The sequence below is a fragment of the Canis lupus genome, chromosome 10 (assembly GCF_048164855.1).
Source record: "Canis lupus baileyi chromosome 10, mCanLup2.hap1, whole genome shotgun sequence".
Taxonomy (NCBI): domain Eukaryota; kingdom Metazoa; phylum Chordata; class Mammalia; order Carnivora; family Canidae; genus Canis; species Canis lupus.
In genome coordinates, this window is record NC_132847.1 from 18,563,923 (window position 1) to 18,589,881 (window position 25,959).

The window sequence follows — 25,959 nt, forward strand, 5'->3', positions numbered from 1 at the left end:
AAAATAATTTTTATTATTGGATGTTAGAAATTATAATTTCTAATGAATTCCATGTGACTTTATAGTCATACTTTGTATTCTAATTTAAATATACTATTAAAAATTAGCTTAAAATTAAATTGTGTTAATTATAATAACTAACCTGTATGGTTCTGCAAATATTTTGTATTACTAACTTTAAAAATCACCTATATATTTAAATACCTTAAAGATCTTTTTTTTTTAAGATCTTTGAATCTAACAATGTCATTGCTCTTATTTTGTCTTCAAGCATAAAGTTCAAATACAAACCTATATAAAATTATTTTACAAATTAAAAACTTACTGTTCTATAGCATATTGGAAAAAAGGCCCTTAAGTTAATAAAACATTATTTAGATACAATAGAGAATTAAGAAAAGTTTCTTTTTCAGTCATGGAATTCAGATTCAGTTAAATATGACCCGGATAATGATAAAGTCAACTAGGTATTTCTGCTTTTATTTCTATTTATTTATTTGAAGTAATCTCTATACCCAACATGGGCTTGAACTCATGGCCCTGAGATCAAGAGTCACATGCTTTACCAGGTAAGCCAGCCAGGCACCTCTCAAAAAGGCATTTCTATACAATGATGTTGAAAGAGCTTCCTCATTTTAGATCTTTACAAAATAAAGCATTAGGAAAACTTAAACTCTAAGGTGGTAAAGGAAGGACTAGGATTGGGCAGTGTTTTCAGAGAGAAACAACAATAACCTTGTCTATGACCTTCCCCACTCAGAGTGCACTAAGAGTGCAGCTGCTAATGAACTGATGATAAATGTTGACCCTAAACACTAGTCTCCAATTTTTCTTTTATGTTCAAAGTATACATGGTTCTCTTAACCCACTGGCCAGTGTGAAACAAAGACTGAACTGCTTAAAATATCTGATTAAAGAAAGTAACTTTTGAGATAGGTTTTGAGCAGTACCAACTTTCTGTATTCTACAGAAACCATGTCACTTAAACAACATTCACTTTAAAAATATCCTCTAGCGATTTCTCCCGATCAGATATTCCATTTAAAGTCAGTTTTCCAGCTAGAGACCCAATGATTTTGAAGTGGTCAATGCCCAAGAAATAAGAAAAATTCATCGCTGATTTCATGCATAAATACCTAAAGACATGAATCTTACCCAAACACACACGGCCAGTTCCATCCAACGTAAGGCCTTCAGGGCACTCACAATGAAAAGATCCTTTGCTATTGACACAGCGTCCATTTGGACAAACGCCAGGAAATACCTCACACTCGTTAACGTCTGCAGGGAAATAAAGCAAGCAGAGGGATAAAGATGTTAGAAATAGAAAAAGCAGGTGTAGTCTTCCCATAGAGCATATTCAATCTGTAATACAATGTGGATTATTACTTGAGTTGAACAGAAATATTCCACAACGCAACCCCTGGGTTTCCTAGGCACCAGCTGCGAAAATTACCACAGCCTTGCCTGTCCATAAAATGGCCCAGACATGCGCCTTTCCCAGCTGTTTTGTGCCTCAGTGCCTAATGATGTCCCCATGAAAAATCAGCAGCATAAAAAAAGGAGAGATGGGGAACTCTATGCTGTTTTCCTAGAGTATTAACCTAAAGCATTTGTAGATTACACTGAGTATTTTTACTGTAATTTCAAGGCTTTTAAAAATGATAAATATCTCCAGTGTGGATGTTCATTTTACATACTGCTCTAAAGACTTACAGTAACGTCCAAGTATACACTTACCTTCGCAAGAGACGCCTTTAATCCTGGCAAACCCTCTTGGGCAAGCTGTATCTGTGAGAACAAAAGGACACATATTTACTTCATTATAAAAGAAAATGTAACTGTTTTAAGTTCAAGAGACAGTAGAGTGGAATCTTAGCTGAACTGAAAAAAACCCACAAGCTGGGGTTTTGAAGCCAAGGATTCCAGGTGTCCTCCACACAGTTCAGGGTAGCACACGACACACGATGCTAACTCCTGTTGGTGTTGACTCATACTGAGATTCTCAGAGTCTTCCTACAATTTGTTTTTGTTTTCACATTGCCAGCTGAATTACAAGTAAATAAGTAAAAGGATTTAAAAGAAAGAGACATCTCATTCTACTTGGACATGTTCAAACAAGAGTTCTGGAGGATACTAACAGTCACCCAGCAGCTAAATTCCAGCTAATTCCCTTTGTTATTTAAAATGCTCTAAAAGTCTGCTTCCAGTGAAAGGATAAAAAAAAATACATATTTCAACAAGTGAATCAATTTCACCAGAGAAGACATTTTAAGGAAGTAATGATCTTATGGTCTTCCTCACTATGCAATGCAGAGTCAAACAGGTGCCTGCCTAGTTGAAGGAACAGCTTTCAGTGAGAAGCCCAGAAGGAGCTCTTGGGACAGGCTCCCACCTAGTTCACAACGTTCACAGGGGCTCCCCCAGGCAGCTCCAAGTGTGGCACAGCATTCAGATTTCAGAGTGGCTCCATTAATGTTCACCTCACAGCGGTTGTCCTGGATGTTGAGCCAACACGTCCCTTTCAGGCTATCTGAAAAGGAATAGGAAGAGATGGCGAGCTCTCATCTCTGAAAGTAATATAATTCACTTATATACAACAAAAGCATTATTTTAAAAATCTTTTAATGTATATTTTTTGAGCATATTTATGTGTACGTTTATTTAAAATACAGTATATTACATACATGTAAATCAAATAATTGTAGCATGTACATCTCACACGACAGGACAATTAATACAATTATATCTGCTGATACTCTATGAGTGGCACTATTGTCCAAGATTTTATGCTGGTACTTACAAACTCAGTGTGCTACCATGATAAGATCATTACTTGTGTGAAAAACACTGATAAGATTTTACCTTTTACGATAAACGCGTTGATACTTAAGATTTTACCAAGTAAAATTCCTTAGTTTCCTTTCCTTGTAACCCACCAAACATACTACACACAATTTATGTCCTATTACAAAGAAAGTAGTATTACTCTAAATGAAGATAATTATTTGATGAATAATCTACAAAAAATGGACAAGATAAAGAAAAGAAACATCACCTATAAAGCCACCACTTAAGATACACCAGAGATGTATTTTCTTTCAGGGGTTTGCCTATATATACTGTATGTATAGCTTTATCTCTAGTTCCAAAAGAAAATGCTTATGGTAAACTATGTGAAGAAATAGTAGAGACAATATAAAAAGGATTTGTATCCAACCGTCTAGGACTACTACTCTTACATTTTCATTTCCACACCAAATTTAAGTGAGGATCCTCCTGCAACTGCTGAATAGCTGGTTTTGGAATGGCCACAAGGAATTCAGTCAAAGTTGACAGGGCCAATACAAATAAGGTAAAATTAATCATACACAAAATCATTCTCCTTGCAGTACTGTGGTTCTCAATTCAGATAATGTGTAACATGACCAAGGTTCTTGTTAAAATGCAGGTCACCAGTGTGCAGGTATGCAGCCTGGGAGCCTGCATTTGACCAGCTTCTCAAGTGAACACTATGCAGGTGGTGTGTACAACATTTTGATGGAAGCTTAACAGCAACCTGCAGCACATAGCCTTGGAGAACAATAAAGAAAAAGTCTATTCTTAGAGTATGTACCTCAAAGTTCATTTAATAATATGAGTAAAGTTTCACTGCTAGATTCAACAATAAAAGAGAAGCATAATAGGAAACACAGAGAATTACAGTGAAACTGGCAGAGCCAGGAAGGAAGAAGCTGTAGTTTCTGATTCCTGATTGGACACAAGCAGGTAAGAGGAAGTCACGCCTCCCCAAAGCCTCAGGGACAGAGGTGAGAAGAAAACAACTGCATCCCTTGACTGGATGCAGAAATGGATGGAGCAAAACCGTGGAGAAGAGCTGGATGTTCACTTTGCTTTTTTCTACTTTGAGATTCAGTTTGGGTGAAAACCAGGGTGCAAATGAAAAAGACTTTTTTACCAGGTCATTTTTATCAGGTATCAAATTATAGCATTCTTATAGGCTTTTCACATGTTCATTTACTTATTTGTTAAAACAGCCTCTAAGTATGTATAATTTGCAGATGAGAAAACCATAGGCTCATGAAGGTCAACTAGTTTACCCAAGGTCACCCAGCTAATATAGTGTCACCATCACAAGTCAAAGCTGCATAGTCTAATTTCAGAGGCTCTACTTCATAACTTCATGCTTCTTTTGGCTGGTATGGTATTAAAGCTTAAAAGTTACAAAATACACTGATACACATACACATAGATACATATTCATCTCTCTGGCTCTGGTTGTTTTTCTGTGTGTGTACAGATGCACACATGCACACATTGTGTACTTATATGGTTGTGTGGTCAGGGGCTGGTTAAGAACTCTGAAAAAAAAATAAAGCAGGATGAGCAGTATTGAGGGTGTACATGATCCAAGCAGAAGTTTTTTAAGTGGTCTACAGTAGTCAGAGAAGTTCTGAGAAGGGACCTTTGAGTGAAGACTGTAGGGTGGCAAATATCAAGAAAATAAAGATAATATAGAGGCTACAGTAATAATCAAAAAGAGAAATACTAGGGGCTTGGATTGCAGAGTGGTGGTGGTGAGAAATGATTGGAATATAGATAAATGTCAAATACAATCAACAGGAATTGCTGATGGATTCAGTGTGGTATTTGAAAGAAAGACATTAAAGATGAGCCCAAGGTTTTTGGGGCTGCTGATTGGAAAAATGGAATTTCCATTTGCCAAAACAGAAATGATTCTAGGAAACACAGGTTCAAGCCAAAAAATAGGGACTGTTGTTTTGGCCATGCTAAATCTGAAGTATACATTAGGCATCCAAATGGAAACAGTGTGTAGACAGTTGGAAATACAAACATGGAATCAGTGGGGAGGTTAAAAAAAATGAGAGATACATCTGAGGGTCAGTGTAGAGGCCATCTGAGCAAGAGTACAAACAGGGAAGCCAAGAAGTTCAAGGACTGACCAGGGAGTCACTTCAAGCCGAAAGGCAGGAGGATATGGAAGACATAACAAAGGAAACTGAGCACAAGGGGCCAGAAAAGAGAAAGGAGAAGAGAAAACCAAAAATGCAAAACTTCTTGAGAAGGGGTGAATGAAGAGCTAACAGTGAAGATAAGAAAGAAGGAAGGACCACTGTACTGACACCATGGAGGATACTGTCCTTGTTATGTCCATGGAACCTGAAAATAGCATGCAGACCCAAGCCAAATATAACAGAAAATTGGTCTCCATTACACGAAGCCTTCAGATGTTGAGCAATGTCATGCAGGGAAGATTAATCAAATGTACTGTTCTATTATATTCAATCATTTTCTTTTTTAAAACAACTTTTTTTTAAAAAATAAAGGTTTTATTTATTTACTTGAGAGAGAGAGAGAGAGAGTGCGCACAGAGGGAGAGGTAGCAGCAGACCCCACTGAGTAGGGAACCTGACATGTGGCTCAATACCAGAACCCTGGGATCATGACCTGAGCTGAAGGCAGACACTTAACCCACTGAGATACCCAGGCACTTCAAAACTTAAATAATTTTTAAATGTCCAATAAATTAAATTTGCAAATTTAGCAGATCAGATTTTCATATCTTTTTATTTTGTAAAGATTATTTATTTATTCATGAAAGACAGAGAGAGAGAGAGAGAGCTGGAGATAGAGGGAGAAGCAGGCTCCTCATGGAACAGGGAGCCCGATGTGGGACTTGATCCCAGGGCCTTGGGATCATGACCCAAGCAGAAGGCAGACACTTAACTGCCTGAGCCACCCAGGCACCTCTATATTTAATCATTTTCAACCAGAATACAATAGCCTTTGTGGAGCAATTTCCAGAAAAGTTTAAGATTATATTTAGGGAGTTGGTACAATATATTCTAAATCTTTAAGCAGTCTAAATATCTAACTAGTTCCTATATGCTCTAACTTAATTTTAAATTAGTAATCACACTGGGGAGTTTTTATTCAGTTCTAAATATAGACACTTGTCTCCTAGGAAAGAGCAGTTTGCAGGCTGATCACCAATTAGAGCCACTGTCAGCTTTATTAAAAAATTCCAGTTTTTCTTGTATATTTTTTATGATCTATTTCCCTTTTAAGGTAGAATTCATATGTTTTATGTTAATTTCTTATTTTTTTTCCTGTGTATGGTTTAGGATCTATTTCCTTTTAAAGCTAGAATTCTGTTTTCAATAAAAAAAAGATAAAATGATGTCTAAAATTTTAAAATATTAAGTAAATTTCTTTCTGAGAAGCTCTAGGCTGGGATATTCAAATTTGATCACAACCAGTAAAAACTCGTAACACTGCTGAGAAGAATATGGTGGTGTTTAGTTGCCCAACATAATGATTTGGAGTAAAAAGTCTTTTTTCTTTTTTATTAATAAATACAAGGTAAGAGGCCAAAATAATAAATTCTTTAGGATGAAGCAAGAACTAAGATACCCTTTGATGCCCAAGTGGCATATAGGTTTAATTTTCTGAGACATTAATTAATTGATATTAATTGACAATTAATTGACACTAATTAATGCTGAGTTCATTTCCTTTGCACAATAAAATGACTACATCTCAGTTGGAAATTGTGGTCTAGCAAAAATATTTCTGCCTCACCTGATCCAACCTCTGCCCTTCCCCCAAAGGAATTCTATGAGAAAAAAAAAAAGTAATGCCCCAGGCAGATGACAGTCTATTTCCTAAATGGAGAGTTGACCAAGGCTCAAATTTCACCAGCTACACTTCACTGAGAGATGAAGAGCTGGCATTTCCAAAGGGTAGGTTTTCACTGATAAGCTTGTACTTGGTTATTTCTCTTCATGTAACAAACAGATACTCTACCATCCAGCTGAATATTGTTCAGAATACTGAAAACACTATTGTATTTGACAAACATTAAAGTGAAAATTCATAATGGCTAGATAACAAACAAAAACTGCTTATTTATTTGGCACTGTATAAAACTAAAACAACCTTCCTATTTGGAAATAATAGATTTATTAGTTCACTTTAAAGGTGGATACCAACTAATCATAGGAACTGTCCTATGCCTGGCCAATGGGCCCACAGACACGAGAGGCAGGACAAAATGATAGGTATGTTTTTTTCCCCCGAGCATGTACTGAATTACTTCTGTCAGTAACAGATCAGACTATCTTATATGTGTGCTACCATCACTATCCCAAACCAACCTTAAATGTTTTGAGACTTACGAAAAGATGTCACTTTGGAAGTTTTGGAATCTTTCTCCTTAGAGATTTCCAAAAGCAAGAAAACAGTTCTCTTTTCTTCCCTGGGCCTATACATTTATGATTGATGGGTGAAATGAAAAAAAATATTAAACTCCTTCTATTTGTTAAAGTTTAAAATCCTCAAATTCTTGTCTTGTGAACGAGTCCAAATTCTTATCCCATTTTTGTTTTGAAACTTGTTATAAAAAGTATGCAGCAAGGGTTGTATTGGTACCTAAGGCATTCCCAAGGCAGTGAACATAAATATGTGTGTGGTATGCAAATGCTCACAACTCACAGCATAATACATCTACTCATGCGAAAGGAACGCTTCTGAGAAGCTAACAAAATTCAAGAGCCTGCCCATTTATGCTATCATGTTTTACGCCTATCTCGATAATGAGAGCAAACAACTGGAGTAAGTCCTCATTACTAGCTTCCTGTGGTCCCGCTCTGCTTTCATCCACAGTGAGGCCTGCCATCCCCCCTTCTGTTGGCAGAGAAACCGAAACACCACACTGTGCGTGAATCTTACCAATACAGATCAATCCTGTTGAGCTGAGTTTGCTGCCAGGAGAACATTCACAATTGAAAGATCCAAGGTTGTTTCTGCAGGCCCCATTGACACATGGGTTGCTTTCACATTCATTTATATCTACAATCCAGAAGGAAAAGATTCTGTTAGAACTGCCATGTGTTTCTGGAAAATATTATTCCAACAAGCCATGCTATGCCAGAATGTCTGGTAAACTTGGCTCTTGCAGTTTTAATATGGATCTATGAGGCATAAAGTGAATGGGGAATGGAGACATGAATTTTACAGCATGGATACACGCAGATGAGGGGCTCAGTAGGACCACAGGAATCAGCCCAGTATCGCAGAAGGGGTTAGTATGTTACTCGTCACCATTTCACTACAACCTTACATAAATTGGATTGATTTCCCCCACAGTAAGACATAATTGCCCTGTGGGAAATCTGAATTCTCAATACATGGAAAGCAACATATATAATATACACACATATATACATATATATGTGTATATATATAATATATGTATACATATATAATATATAATAAAAGTAGTGTGTGTGTGTGTGTGTGTATATATATATATAGTGTATATATATAAATATATATATCCCCCCACCCCCACCCCAGGTACAATATGCTATGCACAAACAAAGGTTGACTGTTTCTGTCATCTGTGGTTCTGGGAGGTTTTAGAAGAAATAAAAAGCCTCTACTAGAGACAATGTATCACAATGTCGGCTTTCACTCCCAGGTCCTGGGTACAAATCAAGAAACAAGGGATGAAATTTTAATACTGAGTAGAGCATTCTTTTCCAGGCCTTATCTGCCTCTCTCTCTGCTCACATTTAGGTGTATGGTGTGGAGAGTCTGTTACAGCTAACGGATTTTGGTAAAATAAAAAAAAAAGAACTTTTAATTGCTTGAAACAGACTTTTACTATCATTAATCTGCTTTGAGTCCTTAATCAAATCAGATGGCATATTCTAAACAATTGCTATTGAGGGTCATAAGTAAACAGAGGACAGCCGTGTTCTCAAGTGGTAACTAAAGCAAATCTCAAGCCAATAGAATTAGTTTAACAGGAGTTAATTAAAAATGCAGGCTTCACTCTAAGTACTAGAAACAATATCCAAAAGTGACCCTCAGGATATAAGTTCAACCACTCAATCTAAAGAAGGGATGCAAAGATAACTAGCTGAAACAGGTCAGCGTATCTCAACACATTTTTTGTTGCTGGTGAACATAAGGGTTTCTGAGCTTACCACAGCACTTGGTTTTTTTTTTTTTTTTTTCCTAAAGACCTCTTTGAGTTAAATATAAAGTATTAGATTGAGGAAAACATGAAAATAACTGAAAGGCTGCCATGCTTACTCCTGAGCATCCCAAGTCAAATATAAATCAAAAGTGGTCCCAAAAAGGCAGGGCTCACTGTTAATTTGCAAGTCTGTGGCCCTAAAATGCAAATTTAAAAATCAATGTGAAAAATAGGTATGTACTTTCCTTTCACTTCAAAATTACAAAAGAAGTACACAGGTACTAATTTAATTCTTGAAGTAGAAACTGAAGAAATATGAAAGCATCTTTTTTTTTTTCTCCAGGTTGTTTGTTCTAAGAAATCCTCTTCAAGGAAAAAATAGAACAGGTTTTATAAATACAGCACATATTTGGAAGGAAAACATCTATTCCAGAGTATTAGAATTCTTTTAATAAAACCACAATGTAAAAAAGGAATCAGCAAAAAAAAAAAAAAAAAAGAGGAGATAACTAATCTGAGGACAAACTATATATAATTCACCTATTAATTTCATTTACAAGAAGCTCCCCCAAAAAGCAAAATGTCAATGTCATATACTTTCAAATCCCTATTCTAAATTAAGTAATTATGAACTCCAAAACTATAAACACATGCAATGACAGCTACAAATATCAACTGTTTAATTTTTCTTTAAATACAATGTTTTTATGTTACAAATGTCATGGAACCAGGAATTGAAACAGTTCACTGTACATTCCTGGAAATAAACTTCAAAGCACATCTGGTTTACATTTAACTAGTTATGTCACTGGAAACACAATCTAAACCACAGTGCTTGCTGTAAAAATGTTAACTTTCACAGACTCGCAGAGCTCAAACAAAAAAAGTAAAATAAATTTTTTATAACTTCAGTCTGAAATATCAGAAGATCTTTATTATTACTGCTATTTATTATATATTTAAAATAGCCTGTTGAAAACATGAATGACAAGCAAAATTAGTGACTGTAGTAAATATGTACAGAGAAAGCTAGAGTCTCCAGTGAATCTGCTAATAATTCTCTGCTTAGTCTTTGGAAATTAGTTTATAAAGAATAGAAAAAAGAGAAGTGCTCCAGGCAGACACATTTACTGTATAAATGCAATGGTAGAAATTAGAAGACCCAAGGGAAAAAGAGATTTGTGGCTTTCAAGTCATTTTTTTTAAAACCACTTAATAAAATGCAAATAACTCAGCAGTGGGAACAAAGTGAGAAATAAGTTATTTGGTTAGGTTTCTCACAATAAATCATTTTTATTTCCACCAATGTCATAAAGCTAGAGCCAAAATATTTCTGTCATTTCTCTTTTATTTACATAACATGAACTTCTTTCTTATGAAAGACAGATATATATTTTGTATTAAAGAAAATACTTAGATTTATCGGGAATAATTATCCTCTGGACAAAAGTAAAGGGCACTCATCCTAACCAGTGCTGTTGCCTGATTGGTATTAATGTCCCTTCTATTTATGTAGTCATCCAATGTTATTAAACATCATTCACTCCTATTCTTCAGTTGTTCCTATAGGCAGACAAATCCCTGCCTTTGATTTACGTTTCAGTATTTGGGCTCTTCATATCCTTTGATTCCATCTTACTTGTTAAATAGTGGAAATATGCTATAAATATCACTGATAATTCCGTGCACAAACAGAACTTGGATCAAACTGATTCAAAGACAGTTTAGTTTTCCCTATCACGTGCTTCTCTCCCAATAGCACCAAAGAGTATTGTGACTGTGGGCAAGCAAACCAGTTCATCAGCTTTCCAGTTAAACCAAGAAGGTGTCTGTCCTACAGTGCTCTTGCTTTCAGTGTTTCTTGACATTTAACAGAAACTTATCCTCAAAAACACAATAGGTTTATAAAATGGATAAAGGCAGTGGAAAGGAGTGCAGAAAACTGGGAATAAGGAAAAAAAAATACAACTCTTGAAATCCATTCTCCCATCCTCCAAAAAAATGAATGGAGGAAATATGGCTAGAATATCTTTTTACAAAGTAAGTATCTCAGAGCAATTCTGAAGGATGACGGTGTCAGAGTGGGTGGAAATGGGTGCTAGTAGGAAACATTCTAGGTGAGTATATTGGCAAAGCCTGAGCTACTCTGAAAAGGCAGTTTTTCTATCTGACAGAAAGATCTTCAAAACTCTTAAGTTTTGAGCAGTTTTGCTCAGCTATGGAAAAGATAAATCTTCAAGTAGGATGGGAGTGAGCCCTTTTCTTTGAGGATCTCCTCCAAAAGGACAGTTATCAGGACTAAGTTTAGGGAAAGTGCATTTTATACTGAGGTTTTCTTATTTCTTTTTTCCAGGCTAATTATTGTTTTTCAATGGCCCCTCCAATTCAATCCAAACTTAGAACTGCACGTTGTAATTGCATTTCATTGACTTCAGCTGAGTCATTTGTGTTCTGGCATCTTGTTCAAGTCCTAACTTGTTTCTGTTCACAAGAATGCTTTGAAATGAAACAATAAGATGAAGAGAGAATGTTAACATCTTTTTGCATCATATTACTATTGCTGTTTTCTTGGCTATGGAGTCACTACGAAATAAATACTTTAACAGATAAGGAAAGGTCTGTTCAAATTAATTAAAGATTAAATCTTTTTTTTTTTTTTGTAAGTGACTTTGGCAGCAGTTTCTGGATTTGAGAATGTCATCAGACACTTCTACAGGCCCACACAGTGAGACTTAAAAAGAACAATGACTAGTAGTCATATAACAGATTATTCTGAAATACACAGTACTTTGATCAAGAAACAAAAACATAATTGAATGCACTGCTTGCTCAGCTGGTATCTCGGCGGAAATGAGGCGTTTTGTCATGTAAGCCACTCACATAACATCCCTTGTACAGAAATGTGGTTGGAAGAAAATGAAGATATTTTTTAAACAGTGATTTATGATCTAGAAACCCAAACGATAACTTTTAAATCAAATGAAAACGACAATTTTCTTAGACTATAGATTTATGTAAGGTGGCCATATTGACTCAGGCCCCAAATATTTTATGGGCCAACCTCTGAGATTTATCATTCATTTCATAAATAAAATGCCTCAGGGCTGACTCTACCACTACGATTCAGATCCCCCAAGGCCAGCGTGAATATGTCCCAGTAGTTTTTAAAAGGGGAAAAGAAAACATACAAAAATCTGCCATTTTATTTTAGCAAGTAAAACAAACTCTTTGCACCCCCCGCCTCCTACCCCAGCCAGAACTTCAAAGTGTTTGTTGATATTTGATCTGAATGGAACCAAACTGATAGATTTTGTAAACTGGGATAGGTACATGCTCTTTTCTTATTCTTCCTCTCTTTTTTAAGATTTATTATTTGTTTTAGTAATCTCTACAGGAACATGGGGCTCAAACTCATGACCCCGAGATCAAGAGTCACATGTACTGGCCGGGCATCTCAGTACATGCTATTCCTAAAACTGGCAGATGAGCTGAAAGAGATTATTATATTTAAAAAAACATTTAGATAATAGTTTGTTTGCTATTTTTTTTCATCGATGTCCTTGACCAACGTCCATGCATATCTCTTAGTGCTTACTACTCACCCCGATGGTGAGGAAGATGGCTCTTACCTTCACAAGTCTCAGTCTCTGTTCTGAACACGTACCCAGGGGGGCATGTACAACTGTAACTCCCAGGAGTGTTTCTGCACAGGCCATTGTCACAAAGCAATCTGTTGACCAAGCACTCATCGATGTCTGAAAGCAGTCAGCAGGAGACAGGAGACAGGCATAGTGAAATGAATAGGCCAGAGACCAGCAAGGTTCTATTTTTATTTGATTCCTCCCCTCACTCCCTCCTTGATTTCATCTCTCCTTTTAATTAATTTGTTTGTTTATTTATTTTTTTCATCTCTCCTTTTAAAAACTGAATATATATTTTAGTTGAATATAGTTGATATACAGTATTCTACTAGCTTCAGGTCTGCACGACAGTGATTCAGTATTTATATACATTAGGCAAAGCTCACCATGGTAATAAGTGTACAAACCATACAAAGTTTTTGCAACATTGACTGTATTCCTTATGCTGTACTTTTCATCCCCACGACATATTTATTTTATAACTGGAAGTTGGCACTTCTTAATCCCCTTTGCCTACCTCACCCTTCTCCCCCTGCCATTCTTAGTCTTTCTGTGCTCATAGCACATTCATTGATCTTAAGGAAAATATATTTGGTTTGACTCATATGGAACATTTCTATACTGGTGGCTACTGTGAAAATGTTTTGAAGCTCTTGGAATGAATATACATCAACATACACACACACATATATTATACATTTAAAAGCACCAATGAAATATATCAAAAGATTAAACTCACTTGACTATGGATTTATTTATATGTAATAAAAACAATAGATGATTTTTAAAAACATTTTTTCTGATTAAAATTCTAATAAAAACACATTAAGTGGCAGTTAAACAAAAGGTGTTTACTACTCTTTTTCCATTAAGTTTTTACTTCAGAAACAATTCATTATTAGTGGGAAATTAATGATTTATTTTGTATATTCCTTTAATGGCCTAGAACAGCCTAGAAAATATTGTCTACAGCTCAGATTTAAGAAGCTCACACTGAGTTCTCTCTTCCTATCCACACTCACTTTTTCTAATGTAGTTAATAACAGAAAGAAATAAAAGTTGCAATTTTGAGAGAATAGTTCCTTCAACTTATATTGTTTTAATCTTGCAAATAACAATTGTGCCTTACCAAACAATATGCACAATATGTTGTGAAAATTTGGAAAACAGAGATTGGAAAAATATTTGCTATGATTCCATCAGCTCTGATAAATGTTATTTTCTGTATTTTATCTGATTTTTTCCTTTGAGTGTCATATTTTTGCTCCAATTCTGAATTTTGAGTTTTAAAAACTAACTCTATATTTTAAGCATTACCATAAACTTCCCTATTATCGTATGTTGCATTAAGTGTCTGTGTTACAAATAATTTATCCACTATTCCGTGCTGTGGGTTAAAATATGTCCCTCAAAAAAGTTATGTTGAAGTCATAATGTGACCTTATTTGGAAACAGGCATGTTTAAGAAGTAATTAAGTTAAAATGAGATCATTAGGGGAGGCTGTAATCCAACATGACTGCCGTCCATAAAAAAAGGGGAAATGATGTGAAACACAGCAGGAAGATGATGTGAAAATACCCAGGGAAAAGATGGACATGTGACCACAGTGATGCATCTAACAAGCCAAGAAACATCAGGATTGTAGGCACACACCGGAGGCTGGAAGAGGGAAGGAAGGATCTTCTCCTGGAGCCATGAGAGAGAGCACAGCCCCCTGGACACCTTGATTTTAGACTTCTGACTTCCCAAACCATGAGAAACTAAATTTCTGTTGCTTTAAGCAACTCAAATTTTGCTACTTTGTTACAGCAACTCTAGCAGACTAAAATTGAACTTTAGTTTAATTTTTATTTTAAAATGCAATTTTAATTTTTATCAAAAATATTCATATGCCTACTCTAAAAAGTTAAGTAATGCCACAAACTGTGTTCAGTGTGTAAATGCTCACCAAATCTCCCTGTTTTCAGCAGGGTGCCTGTGTGCTTAACTGTACTTGACTACATTTATGTCTTCAACTCAGGATCATGTGAATATATTCAATAATAATGAGCCAGTACTGACAAGTGTAGGAAAATGTATTTCTAAGTACAGTCACCAAGACTTGAAAATAAGAGTCATCAATGATCAGATGTAACAATGATTACATATGATGGATTTAAAAACATTCACTTTATAAAAGTGGACTCGAGTGCTCCATGAGAAAGTTTACACTCTTCATAAATTCTTAAGTACATAAACTGAGTTTTCACATTCTCTTATAAATTATAAAAAGAAAAACCTATCTCAGTAATCATGTTTGGGTAAGTTGCAGTAACCAGTTGTTTCTTTGTAAGTCAAAGTTTTCAACCTGTAATACTTTATTTTCTTAACTTACTATTATCCATACTGCCCTGTTAATTCTCAATTTCTCAGTGAAAAAAATTATAGGATTAAGATGTATGTAGAAATACAACAGGCCAATAACTGGGTACACATCAATTCATTTAGGAAAAGAATGATTTAAATACTGAGTTATGCTACTAAAAAGTTTGTTACTGTGTAACAGAATTGGGTGGATTTTTATTTTTTATTTTTTTAGTAAGAACGAAACAAGAGGAACTGTAAGAGCTGCAGTTTTATTCACTTATTTGTATTTAGATTTTTCTTAGAATCCATGGAATGAAACTATACAGTAGGCTCCTGGATAGACAGGGCAACTTACCAATACAGTTTCTTCCAGATGCATCTGGTTCATAGCCACTGTTGCAATTACAACGGTAACTACCACGTAGATTTTCACAAATTCCATTGGCACATATATCGGGATCCAAAGCACATTCGTTGATATCTGCATTAAATGTTGGAAAATTCAATGCTCACAGACATTTTATTGTTTGTTGACACATGTAGGTCTAATAAAGACCGCTCAACATATAAACTGCTTAACTCTGCAAAACCACAATTTGCCTGCCTTTCAGAAAGGGAAAGGAAATGAAAATAAGGAATAAGAGAATAAAAGTGGGGGATTACAGGATAATTCCATGGTAAGTTAAAAGAAAAATGAAGGAGACTGGCAGAAATAAAAAGGACTAACCCATGTAATGTGCTGGTATTTATGATAAAATTAATAAAGAAATTTATAGCTTCTTGGCTCAAAATCCAAAGGAAAACTTAACTTGATAGGTATTATAACCATCTAATTAAAAGACAAACATTTATTAGGGTGACCTATATAATTTTATGGTCCCCAACGGCATGGAATATTTCTATTTTATTATCATTTTTTTTACAGTCAAGTGAGTAATATGATACTTAATAAATATTTCTCATTCTTGAGAAGTTAAAATTAATGGAGAGGACAGTTCAAATGTGGATGCTTAACAACACAATGTTTTACAATAACCCATGAACAGGACTACTCTGTCAGCTATAGGCAGTAAGACTCGAGGAGCAATGTGCTTGTTTGAACAACCTTGTAGTTCCCACAAGTGGTTGGCTCTGCTGGGGACTATACTGAGAAGGGATGAAAAATACAAAATCAAATTTTGGTCACTATGCTCAAATTTTAATCCTAACAGTTGTTTTCTTGAATTTGGGTGACCTTAACATATGCCAGAAACGCCAGCTTTTTCATTTTTGGGAGAAACATCCTTGTAAAAGTTTGTTTCTTCATTCTGGTTTCTGATGTTCATGGCAAAGATGCAATATTGCTGTAACTAATCTATAATGTGTCTAAAATCTTCTCAAACACAAACGGAAAAGACTATATATGTAAAGTGAAGACTACCAGTATCTTATAGTTTTCTTTAAAAATAATACAAAAGAAACTATATGTATATACTCTATGTATACAAAAGAACCTTAAAGCTATAAACACGTATTTATTTAATATTCAAGGTTTCAGAGTGGAATTTTGTAGATCATCTTGATAAGTTTAAAATAAGAAAATGTCGACAGATTTTACTTCTTTACTTACATTTAAAATCCTCTCAGTATTCTTAGGCATCAATAATCTTAACAACATATTTTTAGGGTAGTAAATCCCAAACCTAATCCATATCAAGTATGTCTTAAAGATTTTTAAAATGTCAGCACCAATTTTTTTTTATTTAAAATGACTCACTTTTTAAAAAAATCTAAGTACCAACTCTAGTTTCTTCCTAAGCAACAGTACCCACAAAATTATGGTTGAAGTTTGTCAGGGACATTTTCAATAATATGTAACAGTTAAGTATTTATCTGCTAGGAAACATGCACATCTACATATTAACATCCTAGCTTATAACCACTGTTCTAAGAGATAATTTATCTTATTATTTTACACTGATATATTTTTAACATATTAAATACATTCATATTCATGTTCTAATCATAAAGCTATCAATCACATAAATACTGTAAGATTGAGAAGTGAATAGTTACCTCTTCCATCCACAGTGATACCTACTCCACTACTACAAAGACCATGGAATTCAGCTAGAAGATAAAAAAAATACATAAATTAAAATCTACCTCTCCATACACATGTAACTTACATCACTCCAGAAGTACCATGAAGAAAAATTACTAGTAATAATTTTTTAAATGAAAAAATTATTATTATTTTCTAGCACATAGAAATATAGCACATATTGTAATAATTCCAAAATCACAGATAAACATAAAAATAAAAACTACTAAGTTATTATCACTCTGAACATAGCTAATATATTAATAAATGTTACAAATACTTTCTATGTATGGAAACTAAAAAAAACTCCAAATTGTATTGTAGAGAGTGCTTTTTCATTATTTTCTCTCAATAACAAAATTATAGTAGACAATACTTAGTCTAACAGTATTTACCATGTATCTGGTATTATTCTAGCATTTTACCTCTAATAATTTATTTACTCCTCCCAATATTAAAAAGTAGATATATTTTTTATTGAAGTGTAGGTTACACACAATGTTCCATTAGTTTTAGGTGTACAACATTACAACTGGACAATTTGATATGTTCTGTTGTGCTCACCACAAGTGTAGCTACCATTCCTCAGCACACAACATGGTCACAGTACCACTGACTGTATTCCCTATGCTCTACCTTTCATCCCTGTGACTTATTGATTCCATAACTGGAAGCCTAAACCTTCTACTCCCCTTCACTCATTTGGCCTATCCTTCCACCCCCTTGCAACCATTAGTTTGTTCTCTGTATTTATGAGTCTGCTTTTGACTTTATGAGTTTGCTTTGTTTTGATTTTTAGATTCTACATGCAAATGAAATCATATGGTATCTCTCTTTGTCTTACTTCACTAAGCATCATACCTTCTAGGTTCATCCTAGCCGCCACAAATGGTAAGATCTCATTCTTTTTCATAGCTGAGTAATATTCACAAACTAGATACCATTATCTCCCCTCTTTGACACCTGAAAAAATTGGGTCAGAGATGGAAATGATTTGCCTAGATCACAGAGGTTTAAGAGGGGAGCAGGGTAGGTAGGATCCTCTGCACTTTGTCATATACATTTATGTTAATATTCCATTTAAATATAGACTAGTATTTTTTTCTGTTATGTAGATGTACCACATTTATTCAAGCCATGTCTTAATGATGAGATCAGGTTTGTCCAACTTTTAGCAATTATAATAAATAATGTGAAATTCTATTTTATCACTAGGTTAATCTCTTGAAAGTAAAACTGCTCAGAATTTATGCCTCTCTTTAAGGCTTCTGCTAGTTCTCCTCTTTTTACATGTCCCCAGGTTAGCCTTCTAGCAGTATGAGAGAGTACTCATATGGGCAAAAGCAAGCATCTAAACTTTACCAATCTAATAAACAAAAATGATACCTTGTTTTAATTTTTTTTTAACTTTAGCACATTCTATCACGTGGTTCTCTACCATTGGCATTTGTTTTTGTGTGAAATCTTGTTTGTGCATAGTGCACTTTTTTCTATAGATGATCTCAACTTTCCTTACCAATTAATGTAAATTCCTTACAAATTAAGAAACACATTTTTCCAATTTATATGTGTATTTTAGTGTTGGCTTTCTGCTCTGAGAGTCCTTTATTATTACAAAATAACAAATAGTTAATATATTCTATCTAAAAGAGGATTATTTTGTAAGTCTAGTGCAGGGAGCTAATTCCACATTTTTTTTCCTAATATTTATCAACAATATTCAATACTTCGATCTTTCCTTACCGATATCTTTATTGTATCCTACATTCCCATTTATTGTCACATCTGTTTCTAGATTCCAGATTTTATTAGTTTACTCCTCTTTTTTTATCTAGTCTTGTTACCAATTTCTATACTTCTTTTGTATATGCATAATTGACTTAAATATTTTTAGGGCACAATTCCCTACATTAACTCTTCTTGTTTTTTAAAAAAAGAAGTTCCTCCCTTCTAGAGAACCTGATGCTTTGCTAACATTTGAACAATCCACTTAGGATTCTCAAAAGAATTACAAGCCATTTCCCCTTGCTAAAATCCCTTTCTTCCACCTTCTATCTGGAATGTTCTTATTCTTTTTTTCAAAACCAAACTGAGCAGTCACCCACCCCCACCCCTGGCCCCGTGGAGTCCCTCCCAACTTCCCAAAACCATTTACTGCTCCTTCCCCTTCATGTTCTCCCAGTTCTCTGTTTCTGTCCTTTGTAAGGCACTAACCAGTATAAACTACTAAACTGTAGTTTATGTTTTTGCCTGTCTATACTTCCAACTATTCCTAACTTCAAAAAAAAAAAGAGATTGCATTTATTGTTGAATCCCTATTGTACTTACACAAATTCAGTACAGATTTTGTAAAAATATAGATAACCACAAGTCACAGAATAGTCAAAGAATTAGACCATATAATATGCATGTATTTGTGAATAAATCAGTAAAAGTGTTTATTACTTGCTGGAACTACTGACAGACTATAGACTAAGACTATGCTGTGGAAGATGAAATATAAATAAATATAATCAGGCTCCTATGAATTTATTATAACCTTGAATGTATCAAGTAGATTTTATGCTATTCATCTTTAAAGTGATATGAAAGATCAAAAACAGTGAGGCTAAGGCATCCATGTTTAATTGTAATCTGTTGTAACAATCCTAATTAGGTCAGCGAATACATTCTTCTATTCCCTGTATGTACTTTGCCCAGAGATCATAGGTAAATACAGGCCAAATCTCCTCATTCTATGCCTCACATACCAACACAAATTTTGATTTCTTCAACTGAAAACAGAGCTTATGTCCTCTTTGGCCAGATACCTAATGTTACCTTTCTAGATTCTTCACCAGATGTGAAACTGGCCAATGACACTACCTGAATTTTTAGCAGGGCAGGGCTGGCAGGGCTCTCCAAAACCGTAGTCTGGATTGGCACAGCAGCATTCAGACTTGGTCACCGCACCAGGGAAAGGACGGACACACACTCCCTTCTTGATCCCACCGTAGCATGTACTGCGCATGTGAGTATCTAAAAGGAGATAAAAGAACAATGATTTGAAATGTTGATGGAGATTAAGAGATTTCAAAGCTGAGGGCTTCTTTTCACCTAAGTAGCTACTAGATGGGAAACTTCTAGAGGGCACCTGCCACTTCTCTTCTTCTTTCACTGGCTATCCTATACTCAAAATGACACGTGTTATTTCCACTGAATTTCTCAGGAACAATGAAGTGCAGGATGGTAAACAACCTTGAGAGTACACTACTTGGAGAAATTTCTTACTTCAACTTTCTGAGTTAGAAGGCTTTTCTTGCCAAGCCCCAGTTGACTACTGTGACTGGGTCTTAATCTCAGACCCACAAAAAACCCAGGTGTAAAAATAAAAGCCACTGCTGTGTGTCCTCAGTGTTGTGTTTAGTGGCTCTACAGACATAATCTTGTTAAACATTCTGATCACCAACTCCATAGGACAGTGATCATTATCCATATTTTAGAGATGAGGAAGACAAGATTTGGAGGGATTCTGTAAGTAGCTCCAGTCCTAGACTACTCACTGCTCAAGCTGGAGTTTATACTCAGGCTACATGACTTCCAACGCTCTTCCTGTTCCTGTTGTGTCATGCTATGTCCCGAAGAAGCATACACTACTTAGGCTCTTGCTCTGAATTCTCATAAAATATGCTACAACTTTATGAGACAGTAAATGGTGAACTATGAAAAACGAAGATCACCAGAGAGGCCAGAGAAGCAGCATGATTTTTAAACAGTATGCTGACATAGTTATTCACAACTTGTTGGAAATAACTTCATCTACTTATTATAGAGAGTAACCTACTGAGTCACCTACTGCTTATGATCTGGTGATGTTTCTCATTAAAATAGTGAGATTTACAGCTACACCAGAAAATGAGATGTGTGAATGCTCACATGGAAGAGGACATGAGATTTACCACAACCACCCTAGAGAGAGGACATGTTGTCCCCTTCTGCTTCTGCTGAGATGAAGTCTGGCAAAGTCAGCTCCGAGTTATGTGTAAGAGTAGGACTTGACTCAAAGACAAATATGCACGAATAGAAGAACATAGTTTAGGATTCACAATATGATTTTTATGAGTTCCTAGGATGACATCTATCACCTCAGAAAGCATCAAAGAACAGTTAAATTTATTTCTGTGTTCATGTTGAGAACATGATCTTCATACAATTTTTAAAAGCAAGTTGATAAAAAGCTATGGTACTCACTGGAAGAGTGAGACACATTGTATACTGGTATGGGTTACAGATTAACAAAGTTGTTTAGAATACCCAACACGAGAAGGTCCATGGAAGAGAAAGTAATGTAACATATGTGTAGGTTTTGGGAACATGAATTGTCCTGGGTTCTGGTCCCTATGGGATGGATCTTAAAATATTTAACACATTTCTCATCCATTAAATAAGGACAGAATTTATACCATAAATGAGAGTTGTTTGTGAAGCACAAAGCGCAGTATGTGAAACACATAGGAAATACCCAAAAAACATGATGACTACTTTATTTCTCTCTTCTATTTTTCATGAGGACAGTCAACCTTTAACTGTTCAAAGGCACCAGATTGGAATCTTAGTTCATTTTAACTAAGACACTGCTCATAGGTGGACAAAGGAAGAGGCACTGAAAGCACCATCACATAAATATTTTGGTGCGGGCCTGGACCTAAACACTGCTGAGCTGTTATCTTTTCTGTGCTATCAAATTTCTCCATGACTTTTCTTAAAGAATAGAATTTTTAAAGGATTTTCTCAGGTTCTACAACTGCTGGTAAAGTATGCATAGATGCAAAATGTTAATTTTATTCTTCTTTCTTGAGTGTCAACTTTTCTTTATTGCTTAAAGTAGCAACTCCAAGACATCTATGCCCTAGAGGTGAGGCCACTCTTCTAGTTTAATAAAACAATAATAACTGCAATAGCTAATTTATTGGGCATGTTAAATTCCAGACACTGTTCAGAGCTTTGTATAAATAAATCTAATACTAACTTATTTAATTCTCAAAAAACTAATGAGGAAAGGAGGCAAAGAAAAGTAATGTACCTTGCCCAAGTCCACAGAGCTAATAAGGACCATAACTAGGATAAAGAAAATTAACCTTTCAGCTAACAGAAGTGTCCAACAGTGTTGATAATGATATCAAAATACTCTTAAGCTAATGTAGGAAAAAAGGAAACTTAAGCTGAATTCCCAAGGGGCTAAATATCAAATAACGAGGTGAATTTTGAGACTACATCCTGAAGGAAGTGGATATGGAAAATCACTTGTCAGGTCCTGAAAACCCTCCCAATATAGACGACATCATTTGAAACAGTGACAATTAAGAGAGGACTTTTTGAGGAGGAATTTTTTTTTTGTCAAGAGATAGATTATGCGTTCATGAGTTCGGGGTGCTTCCATCCTCACCACTGGTCCCAAGAGAACTTTCCAGGGAGCAGGTGAAGAGCTTTGTGCCCGGCTCTGCCTGGGATTCCTACAGGCAGAAGTGAGTGGCTGTAATTCCTACTGGAGGAGCAAGTGACATCCACCTCTATTCATAAGGTTAACAGGGCAAAGGACGGCATGCCACTTGGATTAGGCATGGGCCACATGAAAAGAGGGTCCTAGGGACACCTGGGTAGCTCAATGGTTGAGCATCTGCCTTTGACTCCGAGCGTGATCCTGGGGTCCTGGGATCAAGTCCCACATCGAGCTCCTCGTGGGGAGCCTGCTTCTCCCTCTTGCTTATGTCTCTGCCTTTCTTTCTGTACCTCTCATGAATAAATAATAAAATCTTAAAAAAAAAAAAAGAGAGAGAGAGGGTCCTAAAGCAATGGCATGGAGGTGAGACAATCAGAGAGAGCCTCTGAAATGGATTGCTAAAAGACCAGAGAGTGGGCCAGGAGGGCCCCCAGGAGAAAAAGGCAGTGTCTGCATCTCAGGAAGGGCAGCTGAATGCTTCCAGAGGAACTATGAAAGGAAGGGATGCTTTAAACACTGGGGAAGCCCAGAAACCTTGAAGCTATCCTAGGAAAGTCACCAGTGCTTCTGTCTTCTCACCCTTCTCACCCTTCCTCCTGCACTTTGATCCTTGTGGAATCAGAAAATATCTTGCTCAAGAATGTCTGAGCTCGCAAGAGAAGCTGTAACTTCAAGTCAGGTTTAGAATATTATTATATGGTACCAGGCATTCTAATTTATTAATTTAGATTGTTTTCATTACATAGATTTAAGAATAGTAAAGTTAGGGGATCCCTGTGTGGCTCAGCGGTTTAGCGCCTGCCTTTGGCCCAGGGTGTGATCCTGGAGACCAGGATCAAATCCCACATCGGGCTCCTTGCATGAGGCCTGCTTCTCCCTTTCCTTGCCTGTGTCTCTGCTTCTTTCCCTCTCTCTGTGTCTCTCATGAATAAATAAATAAAATCTTAAAAAAAAAAAAGAATAGTAAAGTTATAGGGTTGCCTGGTTTTTCTTCTTTACTTATTGGGTAAATAGCTTCTACTGAATAAATTTAAAGATACATTTTAAAAGGATGGAAGAGACTAAATATAGTTGCCTTTTCTTTCTGTCCTGCCTATGTGTCATGCTTCTTCAACATACTAGTTACAGTAATAGTTTAATAATAGTAATAGTAATAGTTTCTGAAGATAAAAACCAACATCTCAGTGTCTAAGGAAACAAAAGTACGCAAAAGATAAATCTAAAATTGAAGCACTAATCCTAACAATAATTCATAGTAGTGATTCATCTCTAACTTCAAGAATCAACACATCTCAAAGACATCACCAAAGGCAGAAGAGATGAAAAAAAATCTAGCATGTTATGGGAATAGCAATATATAATTTTAGACACAGAACAAATGGTGTTTTCAAAAACTTTAATTGACCACAACTGTGAAAACCTGAAGGCTTTCCAACAATGTCTGATACCTTTTCAGTATGTGGATGAGAAAATGCAGATTTGTGTTTGAAACACGGAATTTCTTATAACTACTCCTAGATTGGTTGCTTAACGGAAAAATAATTTCTTCCTCCAAAACTGGTTTTTGTACTCATCATAGATTTCAACAGAATCATCTAGGTAAAGGAAGGGGGAAAGTGCATTCATTAAAGTCAGTGAAAATAGCTCTCGTAAGCAGGAAGGAGGTACATTCTTCTGGCTGCTGTATTTAAAATACCTCTGAACCAAGTGCTGACAATCTTGTAAGCTGAAATAAATCCTAGACTGGAGACAGTGGATGAACTTAAGTGGACAGATTATTTCCATCTGCTGTTGCTTTTTTCCCCCTCCCCCTTCTTTCAGGACCCAAATGTTTTGGTTGTCATAGAGAAAAGTATTATCATCTATATCTAAGAAAGAATTTCATTTCTCTCACCTATGCTCTTTTTTTTTTTTTTTCACCTATGCTCTTAAAGCAATGAGTTTGCAGGCCTTTTACTGAGTCACCTGAAAAACAGAGGGTGCACAATGGCTAATGCACCCTACGGGTCCTATGAAAGCCCACTGGAGAAATAAGTGAATTAAGCTTTTACAACTAACTCATTCTGCTGGTGTCATTAGGACATTATGGTTGGGTTCTGAAATGCTAATGACATTTGTGATTTGTCTGCCTCTTTAAAGCTGATGCCTACTAACCCTGGTTTGCATCGAACCCATTTGGGAAGAGCACCCTCTTAAAAACAGTGAAGTTATAGGGAACTGTTTATTTTTTTTAGTTTATTTTTTATTTTTTATTTATTTTTTTATTTTTTGGGGAACGGTTTAGAATAAAATATATATTCTCTCTCATACTCTTCCGTTTCTATAGTTAGCTACACAGTGATGAGAAAAAAAAAACTATGTGAAAACATTTCTACCTTCTGATATAAGTCCAAGTTCTACAGTAGAAGTTACTTACATTTTACAGTGTGTTTGAGTAAAACCAGGGTTTATCCCCATTTCATATCTTATTTGTTTAAAATTACAAAATCTAAATCTATTGTTACGTAAAGACTCAGTCAGCTAACATTATCAAGTACTTTGATTTGAGGATACCTTTTCTTTTCCAACATTTCTGACTTGCATCTTATCAGAGCCTTCTGCAAGGAGCTTGCTGGGCTCACTGTACATTTTTTTTAAACGATTTTACTGAGGTGTAATTTACATACCTAAGAATTTACCCATTTAAGGAATATAATTCAATAGTTCTTTAAAAATATATTCACAGATACATATACCCATCACTACAACTGGTTTTAGAACATTTCACTATCTCAAAAATGCCTTTAGCCCTTAACCTCTTTGGCACCCTTACCCTCTCTTCGCTAAGCAACAATAATCTGCTGTGTTTCTGTATGTTTGTTTGCTTTGGATATTTCATATGAATGGAATCATATGCTACCTGGGATTTTGTGAGTGGCTCCTTTCACCAAGCATAATGTTTTCAAGGCTCATTCATATTTGCGCATTTATCAATACTTACTTCCTTTTTATGGCTGAATAGTTCTCCATGGTACAGATCTGTCTTTGTTTTTCCAAGATCACTTGGACACTGGGGACATTACAGAATGGTTCACTTACCCACACACACACGTCCATCTACACCCACAGCCAGACCTGGGGGACAGTCACAGCGGAAGGACCCTTCATTGTTGATGCAGTGCCCATTCATGCATATTCCCGGGGTCTGGCATTCATCAACATCTGCCCAGAGAGAAGCACAACCCAGGCCATTACTGGGTAAATTTAATATTATTACAGAGTTCATCTGTTGTCACCACTCTAGACTGTCAACCTTTTGTTTTCCATTGTATAATTTGTGGAAGGACACACAGATGTGATAACAAATCTTTTATCTAGATACAACTCTTTCAAACACATTTTCAGAGGGAATGACTGAAACCT

At 35.6% G+C, this 25,959-nt stretch overlaps 1 protein-coding gene across 1 annotated transcript in view; it reads right to left on the reverse strand.

Annotated features, from left to right (window-relative positions):
* FBN2 (fibrillin 2) overlaps positions 1–25,959 on the reverse strand; it is a 240,438-nt gene that overhangs the window by 71,833 nt on the left and 142,646 nt on the right. Inside the window, exons 15-23 of the mRNA XM_072840875.1 lie at positions 25,636–25,758; positions 19,944–20,096; positions 17,051–17,104; positions 15,351–15,476; positions 12,637–12,762; positions 7,753–7,872; positions 2,396–2,533; positions 1,741–1,791; positions 1,156–1,281 (exon numbers count right to left, since the gene is read on the reverse strand). Of these exons, the coding sequence (XP_072696976.1) occupies positions 1,156–1,281; positions 1,741–1,791; positions 2,396–2,533; positions 7,753–7,872; positions 12,637–12,762; positions 15,351–15,476; positions 17,051–17,104; positions 19,944–20,096; positions 25,636–25,758 (1,017 nt within the window). The remainder of the gene's footprint in view (positions 1–1,155; positions 1,282–1,740; positions 1,792–2,395; positions 2,534–7,752; positions 7,873–12,636; positions 12,763–15,350; positions 15,477–17,050; positions 17,105–19,943; positions 20,097–25,635; positions 25,759–25,959) is intronic.